Here is a 17,928-nt window from a genome sequence, read left to right as displayed (position 1 = left end):
ATGAACAAGTTTAATAACTGCGACATTTACTCATAGATGGCACCTAGACTAATTAAGTAAAAAATACTTTTACCTGTGGATGTATCGAATTTATGAACTTTGTCATTTAGAGCAGTGGCAAACCACATTCATGATCACATCAAGGGTCCAACTTAGAACAGTAGCCCCATTCAAGACTGCCACGTATCAATAAAATTGGCTAATAAAAAGAATACATGAAATCTTAGAATTTCACATAAAATATAGTGCATTAAAAGATCAGGTTTTGTCCTGTAAATGATGGGGATTGAGGGTGAGAATCAGATTTAATTAGCATAGCATCTTTTGCGAGGAGCCCGATTTTAAAATATGTATTGTGGGTGTGTGGGGGTGTGGGTGTGCAAGCAAATGTGTGCGCTTGTGCTTATAGACAATAAAATTCTCTAATCAATAATTATATTTCTACATGGAATATCAACACCAATGATTTCTAACAGAAATTTGAGAAGGATCCATGTTTACTTATAACAATTTGAAACATATTCAATTGACGCTTTCACTACTACGCTTTAGTAACTCGAATTCCTTCAGCTGTAGTTTCCCAGCTTCCTTGGCAGAATTTGGTTGCTTTAGAGTTCCTGGATTTTTACTACCTTCAACTGTTTGTTTTGCCTTTGCACTGACAATTTCATTTACTTTTGATTGTCCAACAGATGGAAACACTGCATTAAGCATGACACAAAGTAGTCTTTCATCTTCTTCTTCTATAGGATCCTTGTCAAAACAACAGACATAAATAGCTTCCAAAGCCTTTTCTGCTCGGATCTCCATAGGTATTTCAGGGTTTTCAGCCTTGAGCTTTGCTCTTCTCTGCATCAGGAAAATAAAAATAAGCATATGTAAAAGATCTTAAGACATAATCATAACTTAAGAAGCAGGGACAGCAATAACCCCCATAACCACAAAAATGAAAGGAAAAGCAGAGCAAGGTGTGTATGACATACAATGGTCAGCCCAAATTTGGCAGCATTTCGGAAACAATCATGAACTTTTTTTGGTCTTAGCAAATTGTTCTAAACAAAAGGTACTATGCAAAATAACTGGGATAGGTAATGGCATCTTCCTGTTGGGAATGACGAAACAACAGCTCTAGTTCATCAAAACAAAGCTTCAGAAAGTGGCATGTCTTGACGGCTAGAACAAATAAAATTCTAGTTCATTAATGCTGTGAGAATATGTAATGTGTAAATAAAAAATAGGAGGGTCAGTATAGGGTATTTCAGACATTCTGCCACATGCATATCTTTTTCCGTTGTTTTGATAGTTAAGGAAACTGAGTCCTCTTAATATTTGTAAGATTGTTGGGAATGAATAGTAAATCAACATTCACTCTGCACGATAAGATCACATTCACGATAAGATGAAAAACTCCCACTCTGCACCACACCCTCCATCCATACCACCCACCATACACTCTGCATCCCAAACCCCCAACAGGATCCAAATCAACATCGCACAAGGTACCACACCCCACAACCCCCATCAAACAAAAAAAAACAATATAAAAAGGAAAATAATGAAAAAGATTATTAAAAACAATTCTGATGACATGGAATGCGTCCAGATTATTTTTCTAATGGAAAAGATGAAAAAAACAGGTACTACAAAAGCATAGGTACTAAAAAAATATGTACATGGTCTTATAATTGACTGTTGACTAGTAAATGTAACTTATTGTAATTATTTGGTAAGCATATCTCTGGGCTACAAGTTACTGACCTATTCTTAAGTAGAACGAAAGCAGGATTTTTATTCAATTTAGGAAACAGGACAAAAGAGGTTAACGGAAGCTTTTTGTGCAATTATTTACAATCAAACATCTCATCTGTAAATACATGAAACTAGCAATAGAAGTGATCTATTAAATAGATACTTTCACCTAGAAATGACTAGACCAGACACTAGTCTGTGTTATAGGTAGAGCAAGCCTTCCAAATTTCAAAGACTGATAAAAAGAAAAAGAAGAAACTTGAGAGCTATCATAAAATACACAAGCACACTGCTGCAAAGGACCAAGCATAAGGGAAGCGATAAAAGAAGCGGTAGGAAGCAAGAGACATTTTAAGAATCCATAGAAGCAAGAAGCAAGAAGCAAGAAGCAAGGACCAGACTAAGAAGCAAACTGATAAGTGCATGGGCACACAACAAACTATTTATGAGACCTGGGAAGCAGAAAGCAAGCATGGGAAGTGCATCTCTTGGTTTTAGCAAAGCATGCTTCCTAAATGTTGGCAAAGGAGAGAGAGAGAGAGAGAGAGAGAGAGAGAGAGAGAGAGAGAGAGAGAGAGAGAGAGTACATGTGTGTGTGAGGGAAACTTCAAACGGTCAATCCAGACAAACAAGGGCAGATGCGCAAGCGTCATGCATCAATGCACCGAAAGGGGCTTTAGTGGCAGTTGAGACTGCTGCTAAAGCCCCTTTCCACGGCTTTTCCATTTTTTTGCCTTTCCATGTATTTATAATGTTGGCAAATGAGAGGAGAGTATAACCAACTCCACTAGTTCCACTCTACCTGTCTCTAACACACTGCCACGTGGCACCTTTTGCTCATCTGTTGTCTTTTGAATAAAATAGCAAGAAATGCCGGCCTCTTTCACACTTGATGTTCATGTGTCATCCCTTTATTGACCATTGTGTCGGTATTCAACTATTGTTTTGGATGTATGTCATTTACAATAACATGGTGTGTCTTACTTTGATTGGTTAGAGATGGAAATTCCTCGAACATGATTGACCATTTAAAAAGTCCACTCAGTAGATGTCCCCCAATAGTATGCTCTGTTTACATGTCAGCTGGCAACTAACTGTTGCTATTGTTACACGTCATGGCTATTGAAGTTCAAATTTTTGAAATGTTTCAGCTTTTCCTATCCTCTCACATTGAATTGACATCTCTCTTTACTTTAAAGTCACCACAGAACCTGTTGGCATTCTTGCTCTGATGCTGAAACCAGCAGTCATTGAATTTCTTCCCCTCCAAAATGGCAAAATTTTACCTCTCAGGGATGACAACAGATTGTTCATGCAATAGCAGTCTTAATGGGATAAGGCAAAGGAGCTAGGCAGAAGCATCAGGGTCCCATTGTTTGGGGTGAAGATGAAAAGAGATGGATCTCATGGCCTGCTCAGCATGTTAAAGAGGGACTAAATAGAGTAGAGAACATCTCAGTTTGTAACTACAGGGTTATTTTTGTCATCAAATAGTTTAGGAAATGTAAGTATCTTATATTTATTAGTAAGGACATCTTTCTCTCAGCCCTGATATTTGTAAGCTGTATATACTTCTTGAAATGAAATGAGTAGACCTCTCTTTCTCTCTCTCTCCTAACTTCTCTTTCTTTCTCTATTGCTCTATTTTCTTCTTCTTTCCTGTTTCTGTCCACAGGTAGAAGGGAAATGGTGACATTATACCATGAAAAAACACAGAATAGCTTCAGAATATGGAAAAAGCCAGCGAGTGGCTCAAAGAGGTATCCGTATTGGACACAACACACATTAGGAAACTTAAAAGAGTGAGTTTGTATTTTTACACAAAGCAATGGTCTCAGCAACTCATTTTTAAGAGAAGGAATCTGGCAACATTTACCATTGAAAATAAAGGCAATTTTCTAGGCATGATTTCATGTTCTTGATAATTGATGATTGTATCTATGTTTGAGAAACAAATTATGCTTCGTCATTGATATGCAAAGGCAATCTGTGAATTCCAAACTGGAGGAAATGAAGAAGAGATGAAAAAGGTTATATTTGCTGATAAGTGCAGATATTTCTAGCTAATATCAAAAGGCAAATTTTTGGAAAAATAACTTAAAAAAAACAGAGATATATGGTAATCAAAAGTATATTTTATAAAAAAAAGCTATTTTTCACATGTTTCCTGAAAGACTTCATAATAGAAAATCAGCAGGCCAGTAACTCAAGATCTGCTCGCTCCTTCACCAGAAACTACTTATGCTACCCCCACCTCAGGGTTGGGGCACCTATCAGCATAATGGCAGGGAAGCCTCGCAGGACAGCTATCCCATTTGGCTAGGTCCATGCCATTGAGGCTTGGCAAGTTACCAGAAAGGTCAAAAGTCATCCAAGAATTTCTATCAGAAAAGAGCTGCCAGGAAATGGTGAGGACTCAAGTCAATGGTGCCTGACAGAACAACAAGGTACACCAATGAACAGATTCATGAGATGGATACCACCAAGTAAAGCATGAATAGAGCTTTGCCCCAGGATGTTGGAGAGCATGAATGAGGTTCATTCATATAAAAATGCTAAAATCTTGCAAATTATGGTTGGCAAGTAGCAAAAATGCTAATGATATGATAGATAGGACTGGTAAATGAGCCGAATGAGTGTTCAAGAAGCCCGAGTTAAATGAGCTGAGCCTGAGCTGGCTCACTTAAAAAAACTAAGTAAATTTGAAAATAATAGAATTCAGAGTTCAGACTCTGAACCTGCCGAGCAAGCTCATACCAGTTCATTTACAAAATAAATACATTATTTTAGGAATTGACCTTTGAACTTAGTGTTGGTGTGCCAAACAAAAACACTTTAACCATCTACTCTCTATGATATAAAATTATATTTATTACTAGTTAATGAGCAACTCCGCCTGTGTATAACTGTTTAGTTATACACTGCCGGTCCCAAGCCCGGATAAAGGAGGAGGGTTGCGGTAGGCCAGTGACAGCCAGTATAAAAACTTATCATACCCTATGAATATGAACCAATATGAGAATTTCGTTGAGGTTGGGTGGATGAAATGGAAAAGTGCAACTGGAGTGTTGTGCGATCGTAGAATGTCATTGCGGTTGAAGGGAAAGTTTTATAGGACGACTATTAGACCTGCTTTACTATATGGTACGGAATGTTGGGCTGCCAAGAGACATCATATTCAAAAAATGAGTGTAGCTGAGATGTGTATGCTGAGATGGATGTGTGGAAATACAATAAAAGATAAGATTCGGAACGAGGAGATACGTAAGAAGGTAGGCGTTGCACCCATTGAAAATAAGATGAGAGAGAATCGTTTACGGTGGTTTGGACATATTCGGCGAAGGCCTAATGATGCTCCAGTTAGAAGGATGGAGAAATGGGAAAATATATTAGTTAAAAGAGGTCGGGGTATGCCTAGGAAGACATGGATGGAGGTGATAGGAAAGGATATGAATGCTTTGAACCTCACCAAGGACATGGCATTGGATAGAAATGATTGGAGGAGAAGGATTCATGTGGAAGACCCATAATGATTTTCTTTTTGGGTTCATATAGCCGACCCCAATTATTTTGGGATGAAGGCGTAGTTGTTGTTGTTGTTCCCTACTGAGCAGCGCGTTGTACTCTATAGGCCCGGAGGCAGTAATAAATGGGCAAGGGTTGCTAGGTCGTCTCCCGAAAGCGACGCGTCACACCGGCGCTCGGGTGTGGTGTCAAATAGGCAAGGGTTCCCTCACTTTGTTGGACGGGTGGGGGTAAAGAAGTTAGTCCAAGACCATAAAATTAGGTTAGCCACTTGGAACATAGAGTCTTTAACTGGTGAGTTGGTAGAGTTAGTAGATGTTATGTGTAGGAGAAAGATTGATATTTTATGTCTACAAAAGACCAAATGGGTAGGTGAGAAGGCAAAAGTGATAGAACCTCAAGGATATAAGATTTGGTATACAGGAATAAATAGAAATAGGAATGGAGTAGGGATTGTTATGAGTCGTGAGTTTATAGATAATGTAGTTGAGGTCCGTAGGAAGGGTGATAGGATTTTACTTATTAAATTAGTATTAGGTACGGATATTATTAATATTATTAGTGTTTATGCACCTCAAGTAGGTTTAGATGATTCCATTTAGCGTCAATTTTGGGAAGTTTTAGATGGAGTAGTACAAGGGATATCTTATGGTGAAAAGTTTTTCATCGGCGGTAACCTTAATGGACATGTAGGCATTAGTAGGGATGGATTTGAGAGTATCCATGGAGGCTATGGTATAGGAAAAAGAAACGAAAGTGGAAAAAGGATTTTAGATTTTGGTTTGTCCTATGATATGATCTTAGCAAACACTTGGTTTAGGAAGAGGGAGTCTCACCTAGTAACATTTAAAAGTGGGGTTAATACGAGTCAGAAAGATTTTTTCCTAATTAGAAAGAGAGATAGGGGTTGTTGCATCGATTGTAAGGTTATACCGAGAAAAAGTGTAGCTACACAGCATAGAGTCTTAATTTTAGATCTTAGAATTAGACAATGTCGCAAAAGGGATAGACATAAGATAGATCCTAGAATTAAGTGGTGGACACTGAAAGGAGCTAAACAAAGAATGTTTGTAGAGCAGGTAGTTAAGGAAGTTGATTGGTGTCTCGAGGAAGATTCAGACTCAATGTGGAATAAGATAGTGGGTGCCATGAGAAAGGTGGCTAAGGAGATATTGGGTGAGTCTAAAGGCGGTGCACCGCTAGGTAAGGATACATCATGGTGGAACGAGGATGTCAAATTAGCTATTAAGGTTAAAAGAAAGTGTTATAGAAATCTAAGTAAGAGTCGTGATAATGAGAATTTGGAGAAGTATATAATAGCAAAGAAGGAAGCTAAAAAAGTAGTTCGAAACCCGAGGGATAAGGTATATAAGGAAGTTTATGACAAATTGGATACCAAAGAGTGCGAGAAGGATATTTATAGGCTTACAAAGATGAGAGATAGAAAATCAAGAGATCTGGGTATGGTTTGATGTATCAAAGATGAAACGCAAAGGGTTTTAGTCAAAGATGAGGAGATTAAAGACAGATGAAAATATTATTTTGATAAGCTATTTAATGAAAGTCATGCTCAGGATCTTAGAGACTTCTCCATTCATTTCCATGAGATGAATCGTGACTTCATGTGCAAGATTCAAAAGAAAGAAATTATAGAGGCTTTGAAGAAAATGAAATCAAGAAGGGCAGTTGGCCTAGATGGTATACCTATCGAGGCTTGAAAATGCTTGGGAGAGAAAGATTTAAAATGATTGACAAATCTTTTTAACAAGATTTGGGCGGACAAATAAGATGCCCAATGAGTGGAGGAAGAGTACTTTGATGCCTCTATATAAGAATAAGGGTGATATACAAGATTGCACAAACTATCGTGGTATAAAAATCATGAGTCATACTATGAAACTTTGGGAGAGGGTGATTGAGTCTAGGTTGAGGAAGGTTGTCATGATATCGGAAAATCAATTTGGTTTTATGCTTGAAAGATCAGCTATGGAAGCTATACATCTTCTTAGACAACTTATTAAGAGAAATAGAGAGAGGAACAAAGATTTGCATATGGTTTTTATTGATTTGGAGAAGGCATATGATAGAGTACCTAGGGACGTTCTCTGGTGGACAATGATGAAGAAAGGTGTTTCTCTCAAGTACATTAGTATAATTAAGGATATGTATGAAGGAGTAGTAACCAATGTCCGCACTTGTGGAGGGGTGACAACCAATTTTCCTATAACGGTTGGGTTACATCAAGGATTTGCTTTAAGCCCTTTCCTATTTGCTATAGTGATTGATGAGCTTACGAGATCAATTCAAGAAAATGTGTCGTGGTGTATGTTGTTTGCTGATGATATTGTTTTGATTGATGAGTCTAGAGCTGGGGTTAATGCTAAGTTAGAATTATGGAGACAGACATTGGAAGCAAGAGGTTTCAAGTTGAGTAAGAGTAAGACAAAATATATAGAATGTCGGTTTAGTAAGCAACGAAATAGCGATGGGAGTGTAGTGAAGCTTGGTGAGCAAGAAATACCAGTGGATGATTGTTTCAAATATTTGGGATCTATCATTCAAAAGTATGGAGAAATTGATGGAGATGTAAATCATAGGATAAAGGTGGGGTGGATGAAATGGAAAAGTACAACTGGAGTATTGTGCGATCGTAAAATGCCATTGCGGTTGAAGGAAAAGTTTTATAGGACGACTATTAGGCCCGCTTTACTATATGGTACGGAATGTTGGGCTGCCAAGAGACATCATATTCAGAAAATGAGTGTAGCTGAGATGCGTATGCTTAGATGGATGTGTGAAAATACAATAAAAGATAAGATTCAGAACGAGGAGATACGTAAGAAGGTAAACGTTGCACCCATTGAAAATAAGATGAGAGAGAATCGTTTACGGTGGTTTTGACATATTCGGCGAAGGCCTAATGATGCTCCAGTTAGAAGGATGGAGAAATGGGAAAATATATTAGTTAAAAGAGGTCAGGGTAGGCCTAGGAAGACTTCGATGGAGATGATAGGAAAGGATATGAATGCTTTGAACCTCAATGAGGACATGGCATTGGATAGAAATGATTGGAGGAGAAGGATTCATGTGGAAGACTGATCATGCATATAAATCAGGGTTAATTAACATTTAGATATGCATGATTTTATAAAATAATGTTTCAAAAACCGAATTTTATGTTAGTTTTTGAGTAAATGTGCTAAAATGATTTAAAATTAGAAAATGCATGAAAAATAGTTTTATTTTACATTTTTATGCCTATTGTAGTTTTTGTAGTTTGGTTTTAGTTTTTATTAAAAAGAAATAAAAAAAATGGAGAAAATTAGTTTTATATTCATTTTAAGTGTTTGTTTTTTTAGAAAAGAAAAAATATAGTTAGATTAGTTTTTGAAGTTCCTTTATAAATAAATAGTTTTGTTTTTGAAAATTTTCATAATAAACCGATTCATACGGTTTTCTTTACTTTTGAAAAAAATAAAAAAATAATAATAATAACAAACCATTATATGGTTTGTAATTTTTGAAAATTAATGGAAAACTGAAAAAAAAATAATAATAATAATACAAACCAGCATAAACCGGTTTGTATTTCTAATATGAAAATTGAAAAAAAAAAATAATAAAAACCAAACCGGCTGGAACCGGTTTGGAAGTTTTGAAACTAAATAATTTTTGTTACAAACCGGTTCCAACCGGTTTGAACCCTTTAAAAACCCAAAAACAGAACAGATCGGGGCCTTTAATTTGTGCGCCAAACTTCCCCTTCCCTCTCTGGTGTTTTGCACTTTTCCTTTTCCTTTTCCAGTCACCGGATTTTTCTTCATCTACTACCTTTCTTCTTCTTCCATTGACAGTTACTTCTATCTTCTTCTTCATCCGGTGGTGGAGCTTCTTCAATCGGCGGCAGCGCACGAGGTGGAGGCCACCTCTTCTCTGATTTCTCCAGTTCACGGTAAGTGACTGATTCTTCTTCTTCAGATCATCTTCTTCTTCTTCTTCTTCTTCTTCTTCTTCTTTTTTTATCTTTCTGAATGTTAATCTTCATAATGTTTGAATTTCAATTTGGAAAATAAAAAAAAAAAGATTAAAACATAAAAAGAAAAAAAATGGCTGAAGAGGAATCCGGCGATTGACAAGGACCTACCGGAATAGTGTTTTGATGAAGGATTCCGATCACTTCTTGCATTAATCTTTGATAAAAAAATTCTTGATCGGAATCTGTTGAAGGAGTTTCTGTATAATGAATCTAAATCAATATTAGGAGCAGATGACTTGTGACTAAAATTATGTCGATCATATGAATTAAAAGCTGAGTTACGGCAGATGAAGTCCAGCTGAATTAGTTTTCCGGTGATGGATTATTTGAGTGTGAATGATTAGATGTTTGGATCAAATAGCTCCAAGTGATTCTTGATTTACTTTGTTTGATCTTCAAATCGAAAATATCGGATTAATGATCAGCCGGAATCCCCTAATTTTTGAATCAGTTTTTTTTCTGTTTTTACATTGTTTTTGATTTACATTGCTTTGCTGTTTTTACATTGTTTTTTTTATTTACATTGTTTTTCTGTTTTTGAACCAGTAATTGAAAATGTCGGATTAGAATTTTAGTCCTGATGTAAAAAGGAATTTAGTCATGCTATAAAGAGGAATCGGGATTCATTTAGGCTAATCGTGAGTACATCGGCATGTGAACAAGTGAATTTTTACTGCTATCAGTAAAATTCAAATCTGATTACCAGAAATTTTTCTTACTGATATTCACTATATCAGATTTGAGTTTTGTTGATTATTAAGTGGATTTTGATTAAAGTTGAAAATCTGAAGTTTATTACAGTTTGATACTAGTATCATCTATGGAATGTTAAAGTTCATTGATTGAACTTCATTGATTGAATTACTGAATTTCACTGAATTTTACATGTATTTTTCTAAGTGTCTCACTGATTCTTATGAAGTGTTTTGATAATAGTGGTTAAGTTAGCTGTTAGTGTAATTAGATTCCTTAGTTAATTAGCAGTTAGTATTACTTAGTTAAGAAAATATTGTTAGTTTTTGATATTACAATTAGTCTTAAAAAAAAAATCCTTAATGAATTGTCATTTCAGTATTAACATTTAGTTAGTTAGTTTTTGTTTTTCTTTCGTGTACTGCTCGTGTTTCATTGGACTTGTGCAGGATCGCAAAGGAGTGAAGTTGAAGTGCACATATGACACGAAGCACATAAAGATTTCTTTTCTTTTCTTCTATTTTAGAATTTAGGCATTTAATTGGGTTTGTAAATATTGCACTTTACGCCCTCTGCGAAGGGTATTCATTTGTTGTAATAGCTAGTTGTTTTTACTTTTCTTAAACATTTTACATTTCAATAATTCAGCAATAAAGAATATTTTAGAATTGTGTGCTTGAATACAAAAGATTCTCGTTCCCTGAGTTCGACCCGGTCTCATCCACTAGTGAGAACCGGTTTTTATTATTTGATGTCTGGTTTTCACATGTTTTTCATATAAAAACCTTTTCAAAATTACAACGATTTAAAAGAAGACATCAAAGACCCAGAATGATTTTCTTTGTTGGTTCATATCGCCGACCCCAATTGTTTTGGGATGAAGGCGTAGTTGTTGTTGTTGTTTGTTGTTGTACTAGTTAATGAGCCTATACAAACCAACCTAAGTTGAACCACCCATTGTTCATGTTCAGCTTGATGAGCTTATTTTACAAGTTCGAACAAGCTCTTTACAAGCCAAGCCATGAGCAGCTGGTCTCATTTCCCAGCCCTAATGATAGGCTATGCTTGCAACATGTGAATGACAACAGTAAAATGAAACTCAAAGCATGTCATACCTTTTCAGGTAGGACACTATGTAGGTTTGAAGAGGCCATGACTCATCATGTTCCAGTTTTATTGCTCAAGATAGGCTTTACCACCAGGACCCTGCTTAGAGTTGCAATTAGCCTTTTTATCATGATCATGGTAGACTGTTTTGCAAGCAAATGAACTGTATCACCATATCAGGCTCCTTCTAGTCCTTTCATCCATACTCCAATCTGCGCCCACTAGTCTATAACAGCCATGGAGTAAATTTTCCACCACTAGAAGAGAGAAATCCATGTGATTCAATTCTCAGGTGAAAATCCATATCAAACATTTTTCTCATGGAAAACCAAAGGATTTCCTGAATCACCTGAACAAAGTATGACAAAAATAGAAATTCGTGATGGTCTGGGCAATCAAGAGCTTTAAGATTGAGCTCTTTACTGCTAGAGCCACCTCTAGCCTTCCTTGATCTTCTACAAGCAGAAACTTCAGATAACTTCAAATGTCATCGGTATTTGTTATTTGGAATGATATTCCTTTTGATCAGAGTGCTTATTTTAGCATTTACAGGAGTAATGGATACCTCATTGAATATTTATTTTGACAAGAATCCTGAATGAACCAGGCCCAGATCAGAGATATTACACCATAATATTACACCAGGAAGATAAATTAGAAGACATGTAAAACATAGGGCATCAAAGTGTGATTGAGATAGGAGGCTTTTTGGTTTTCGTCAAGTGAGGCACGTCATTATTTGCAATTTTGCACATCTATTCTGGCTTTAACTCATCACCACCGATTCAATTGCGTGTTTTGCTTACTGGTAAAATTAGATTTCTTTTTTCACTCCTTCTTGAGGTATGCCATTTTACAGATATTGTTATAAAGAATGATTCGGAATTTATAGGATACAAAGCATCAAAGCAAAACATTTATATCCAAAAACAGGAAATTCAAAAGCTACATTTTGAAATTAAAGGTTTTAAAATAATTAATTTCCCCATCTTTCCTAGTGAAAGCTGTTAAAATATATATATATATATATATATATATATATATATATAATACTCGATAGGGGTATTTTGGTTATTTCACATAGTTGTTTCTAGAAACAACTACTATAATAGATAGTTTAGGTTTTAGCTTTTTTTTTATTTCTTCTTTTTTTATTTTGCATAAAACATGCATTGGGGTCCTATTCAAAAAATGAGTGTAGCTGAGATGCGGATGCTTAGATGGATGTGTGGAAATACAATAAAAGATAAGATTCGGAACGAGGAGATACGTAAGAAGGTAGGTGTTGCACCCATTGAAAATAAGATGAGAGAGAATCGTTTACGGTGGTTTGGACATATTCGGCGAAGGCCTAATGATGCTCCAGTTAGAAGGTTGGAGAAATGGGAAAATATATTAGTTAAAAGAGGTCGGGGTAGGCCTAGGAAGACTTGGATGGAGATGATAGGAAAGGATATGAATGCTTTGAACCTCACCGAGGACATGGCATTGGATAGAAATGATTGGAGGAAAAGGATTCATGTGGAAGACCCAAAATGAATTTCTTTTTTGGTTCATATCGCTGACCCCAATTGTTTTGGGATGAAGGCGTAGTTGTTGTTGTTGTTGTTGTTGTATGCATTGGGGTCCTACACTATAGTCATTGGGACCCCCCAACGGTCATAAATATGACCGTTGGGGGCTCCCAATGACTACATGTGGGAGCCCCCAATGGCTCCCTTTCTTACTCCCTTTTTCACTCATTTCTGTATAAATAGGGGTGTTCTCTCCTTGTATTCTTTAAGCTTTTGAGCTCTCATTCAATAAAGCTCTTTTATTTTATTTTTTTTAGCCTTTTAAAGGCCTTTTGTATTGTCCCTCAGCGGACTTCTTTTTTATTTCTCTCTTGTGACTGTGCTTGGTCATTGTTGGACCTTGTGAATGCATTAAGCATTCTTGTATTACATTTCCGCATACTTCATTACATAGTATCAAAGTCATACGGTTCTTGGAGTTAAAATCGTGACAACACTCTCCCTCTTCTTCTCCATACAATAGAATCTAAGATTGATCTCTCCTTTAAACTCAATGGCAAGAATTACAGGATGTGGGCATGCGCAATGGAGAATAATCTTAAAGAAAATAAACTTTGGGGTTATATAATGGATTTTATTCTGGAACCTCAACTAAAGCTCACCAAGATAGAAGGAGATCAAAAAGAGGTTCTTGAGGGAGATGTTTGCCTCAAGGTCATTGAAGAACATCAGAGAAATGTGAAAGATTGAGAGAACAATCATGCAAAAATTCTTGCATAGTTCATGAATAATATTGAACTCAAGGCATGTGCTAATATAGCTAAATTTTGTAGAGTCAATGAGGCTTGGTTCTTTATGAAAAGTATGTATACCCAAAAAGATCTTGCAAGAACTTATTTTTTGCGAGAAAAAGTAAAAGCCACCAAACAAGGTGATTTGAGTATTTAAGATTATTATAGTGTTTTAAATCCTCTATGAGATGAATTAGTACTTTGATAACCTAAGTGAGTGGCCATAGAGGATGTGGGACTTAGGCAAAAGCAAATGAAACAAGAAAGATTGTTTCAATTTCTATTTAGGCTTCGTCCCAAATTTAAACAAGTAAGATCCTCCCTTCCATATAGATTCACTATTCCTCCTATGAAAGATGTTATTGCCAAAATTACTTAAGAAGAAACTCAGTTTGGCATGAGTATGAGTGTTGATGAGGTCTTAGTCGTGTCTAAACCCGACAACAATGTTAAAACATACAAACCCCCACACTTTGAGAGGCAAGGTAACTATACCAACAATAATAACTATAATAGAGGTAGAAAGATGATGGCTTGTCATCATTGTTATGAGTCAGGTCATATTAAACCCGCTTGCCCCAAATTAAATAGAACTTTCAAGCTTAAGGTTGCTTCCGTTGAAGAATCAACCACCAAAAAGAAAGATGAAGACAAGAGTAGAGATAAAGAAACACTTGGACAAATTTTCGTGGCTCTTGAACAAATTATCAAAACTACCTCCTTTACATTGGGTGTCGCCATCGCCTCCACATCACCGCCCGGTACGTATTCTTGAATTTTAGATTCCGGAGAATCTTTTCATATGACCCCCCATGAAAATGCATTAACCGATGTATGCACCAATTCAAAAATATCTTGTCTCTACGGTCGATGGAATTTTTTTAAAAATAAAGAGTATAGGAACTCTGGATCCCAAAAATTCTTAAAAAAAAATTGTTCCAAAAGAGTTGTTCCAAAATTAAACCTAAATCTTTTTTCGGTTTCCCAAATTGCCAACCATGGATATGAAATATCATTCTCATCTAATAGTTGCTTTGTGCAGGATCTTCAGGCCAACAAGCGGATTGGGCAAAGACATAGGAAGGGAGACCTCTACTTTATAGATCATTTGACTCTTCCTTCAAACTCATTTTGTACTTATGTCCAAGACAAAATTATTTGAAACTTGGCATAAAAGACTTGGACATCCAAGCTACTCAAAAATGTATCTTTTTTATTTTGGGAACAAGTTTTGTAAAGAAAAAGATATGAATTGTAAAGATTATATTTTTGAAAAAATGAAGTCTATTCCATTTCCAACTAGAACATTTATTTTAACAAAACCTTTTGAATTGGTGCACTCGGATGTATGGGTCCATCTCCGGTTATGTCTAAAGGTGGTTTTTCATATTACGTAACATTCATCGATAACTTTACTAGGTATGTATGGATTTATTTTCTTAATCTTAAATCAGAAGTTTTCTCATTTTTTAAAGAATTTTGCATAAAATTAAAAATCAATTTCAAAGTAATATCTCTATTCTTAGATTTAATTCGAGTGGAGAATATCTATCCAATAATTTTTAAAATTATCTTAAGCAAAATAAAATTTGTCAGCAAAGATCGTATCCTAGAACACCTCAATAAAACGGACTAGCGAAAAGAAAACATAGGCATATTATAGAAACCGCTAGAACATTACTTATTTCTAAAAATATCCCTAAAAAATTTTGGGCCGAAGCCGTTTTAACCTCTACTTATTTAATAAATCGTATGTCATCATCCAATTTGAAAAACATCTCTCCTTATGAAAAACTTTTCAACATGACACCCGACTTTAATTGCTTACATATTTTTTGTTGCAAATGCTTTGTCTTTTTACATAAAAGAGATAAGTTGTCTCCAAAAGTGATTGAATGTATTTTTCTTAGATACGGTGAAAATAAAAAATGATATAGATGCTTTGATTTTAAAAATAACAAACTTTATGTTTCCAAAGATGTAACATTCTTAGAAGATGAAAATGGTTTTGAAAATCTTGATAAGAAAGATGAAATCAACTATATGTTTTTGTATGATCTTTCTCCAACGGAAGATAATGGATGTTAATGATGATTTATTGAATCATTTTGAAGTAATAGATGATAAACATCATGAAAATTCTAATATTGAAACATCACCAAGTAGTGATGATGTCGTTGAATTGCTTGTTTTGCTTACTGGTAAAATTAGATTTCTTTTTTCACTCCTTGAGATATGTCATTTTAAAGATATTGTTATAAAGAATGATTCGGAATTTATAGGATACAAAGAATCAAAGCAAAACATTTATATCCAAAAATATGAAATTCAAAAGCTGCGTTTTGAAATTAAAGGTTTTAAAATAATTAATTTCCCCATCTTTCCTAGTGAAAGCATGCTCCAATCATATTTGCTGAATCAAGCATTCACATTTTTCACAAGACAAGAAAATGCATAATCAGCAAAAGTTGTAAACATGGCATCAGAAACAAAGACCAACCCTCCCTCCCCCCCCCCTCGGGAGCTGCCAGTAATATGGTAATCCATTTTATGCATCCTACACGAGATTCAACTGCCACACTTTTTTTCTTGGAACAACATTACAGTAGGTGATACCCAAGGAAGTTGTGTCCTTCACATTGGAGTCTTTAAGAGACATTCAGAATTGAAATGGAGGAACAGAAGAGAAAAACTGCAAAGTAACGACACTACTGAGATTTACAAGAAACAACTTGAGGTTTCACATTTTAAGCAGCAAACAATTTTGTGAATCAGAATTTAAAGAAGTTTGCCAACATTGATTGCCAAGAAGGCAAAAAAGGAAGAGAATAAAAGAACAAAACAAGCAAAACTAACCGCTTTTGCATCATTCATCATGGCGAAAAAAGTCTGTTCTTCAAATTCTAAATCGTTGGATATGCAAAGCCTGGCAACCCCAGTTAAAATATCCTCCGACTTCAAAAAACCAGCACCAGTGGCAGCCAACCAACAGCAAAGCAGGACGTGTAAAGGTTCTCCTGACTAACCAATAATAATCACATTTTCTTAATTGTGAATATTTTGCAATAAATAAACGGAAAAGCAGAAGTTTCAAGACAAAAAAAAAAAAAAAACTAATAAGCAATATGACCCAAATTTCCCACTATCAAGAATCACCAGCTCACATAAAAAAGATACAAATTTGTAACAAAAAAAAACTGAACAAAAATAAATTACCCTTAAAATCCATTTAAGGAATAATAATGTTCATTAATATTCCACAAACGACCACAAACATGAATGATTAATAAAAAAACTTGCATCAAAACGGCAACCTTAAATTTCGACTTTGTGCTTCAAATTAATACAAAGTACCCACTATGCTCGAAAAGTTCTAATCTCCATTACATGAATAAATATTTAATAAACTCCATAGAAACCAAAAACTGGGTTTTCAATAAATTAAACGAAACAAAAATCTCAGAGGAGCCTCGATCCTCATCCCACGACAAGAAAAGGGTCTCCTCAAAAGGCAGTAAATTATCAAGAATGACACAATTCAATCAAAAACAATAAATTGGCTGCAATAATTCGGAATAAAAAAGAAACCACCATAAATACTACCTTGCCTCGGCGATCCTTGAACTCGTAGAAGGCTCTCGAGTCCTCTACACCGCATTTCTTCCCTACCCTCCTCCGGAACTCGGCAAAATCGATGAGGTCGTCTCCAACTCCTCCCTCATCACTGATAATCCTAGCTAAGAGCCCAACAACAGGGAGGGCACCCACCACCTTGCCAAAAAAGGTCCCAAACGAATTGGGTGCCTCCATATAAGCCACAACCTTTCCATTTCTGCCAAAAACTGAGGTTGGTTTTCCTCTAGGAATGATGGGGAGGAGGGAAATGAGGAAGTTGGGAGGTGAGAATGAAGAAACCTTAAGAATTTTCTGCACAGTGGAGGTTGGGAGGATGGCAGAAGATCTTGGTGTGTAAGATTGTGTAGACATGAACATGTGGGCCGCCATTAACATGCTTTCCACTGCTGCTGCTTCTTCTTCTTCTTCTTTTTCTTCTTCTTGCTATCGGGACTCAGTTTCTTAAGGATTTCCTCTTTACGTTAGATGAGGTGGTGTTTGTGGTCGGCTCCCTTAGCACAGAGAGAGGTTCTTCCAACTCCATGGTAACTTTCATAGATAAGGATGAGATGTGGATTTGTAAAAATTCTAGTTTGGGAATTAGAATTCCGGGCCTTGCTAAGAATTCTTCTGTTTGGATTAATTCTCTTGTTTTCCACCGTATGTCTCGGAATTTGACATCATAGAGTAGAGTTTTTATTAGGGAAAATTCATTTAAGGGCCAACCGTTTGCACCAATATCAGCCACACATATCTGAAATTTCAAGTATGCGCTTTTGTTTTCCACTACCAAACAACGGTCTACATTTATTATTGTCCTTTAAATCATATGTCAAATTTCAATAAATCATTATTAAGAGCTTGTTTGGTGTTAGATGGAATGAACAAACAAGACAGA

The 17,928-nt window shown here is 35.8% G+C and overlaps 1 protein-coding gene across 1 annotated transcript; it reads right to left on the bottom strand.

Annotated features, from left to right (window-relative positions):
- Window positions 1-408: 408 nt before the first annotated feature.
- PDE329 (calcium homeostasis regulator) lies at window positions 409-17,568 on the bottom strand. Its single transcript, XM_090005604.1, has 3 exons — window positions 17,019-17,568; window positions 16,272-16,436; window positions 409-849 (listed from the first exon to the last, which is right to left on the bottom strand). Exons 1-3 carry the CDS (start codon window positions 17,424-17,426, stop codon window positions 523-525), a joined length of 900 nt encoding a protein of 299 aa, XP_089861730.1. The 5' UTR covers window positions 17,427-17,568; the 3' UTR covers window positions 409-522.
- Between the last annotated feature and the right edge of the window lie 360 nt (window positions 17,569-17,928).

This window comes from Nuphar pumila, chromosome 5 (genome assembly GCF_984573655.1).
Source record: "Nuphar pumila chromosome 5, dmNupPumi1.hap1.1, whole genome shotgun sequence".
Lineage (NCBI taxonomy): Eukaryota > Viridiplantae > Streptophyta > Magnoliopsida > Nymphaeales > Nymphaeaceae > Nuphar > Nuphar pumila.
This window is presented reverse-complemented; position numbering and strand designations above follow the sequence as displayed.

Bases quoted from the DNA above. Each gene is read 5' to 3' on its own strand.
- PDE329 (XM_090005604.1), bottom strand. From the start codon at position 17,426: ATGTTAATGGCGGCCCACATGTTCATGTCTACACAATCTTACACACCA. The intron at 16,437-17,018 runs GTAGTATTTATG...ATTATTGGTTAG, and splicing joins TCAAGGATCGCCGAGGCAAG to TCAGGAGAACCTTTACACGT. The intron at 850-16,271 runs GTTAGTTTTGCT...TTCCTGATGCAG, and splicing joins TGATGAATGATGCAAAAGCG to AGAAGAGCAAAGCTCAAGGC.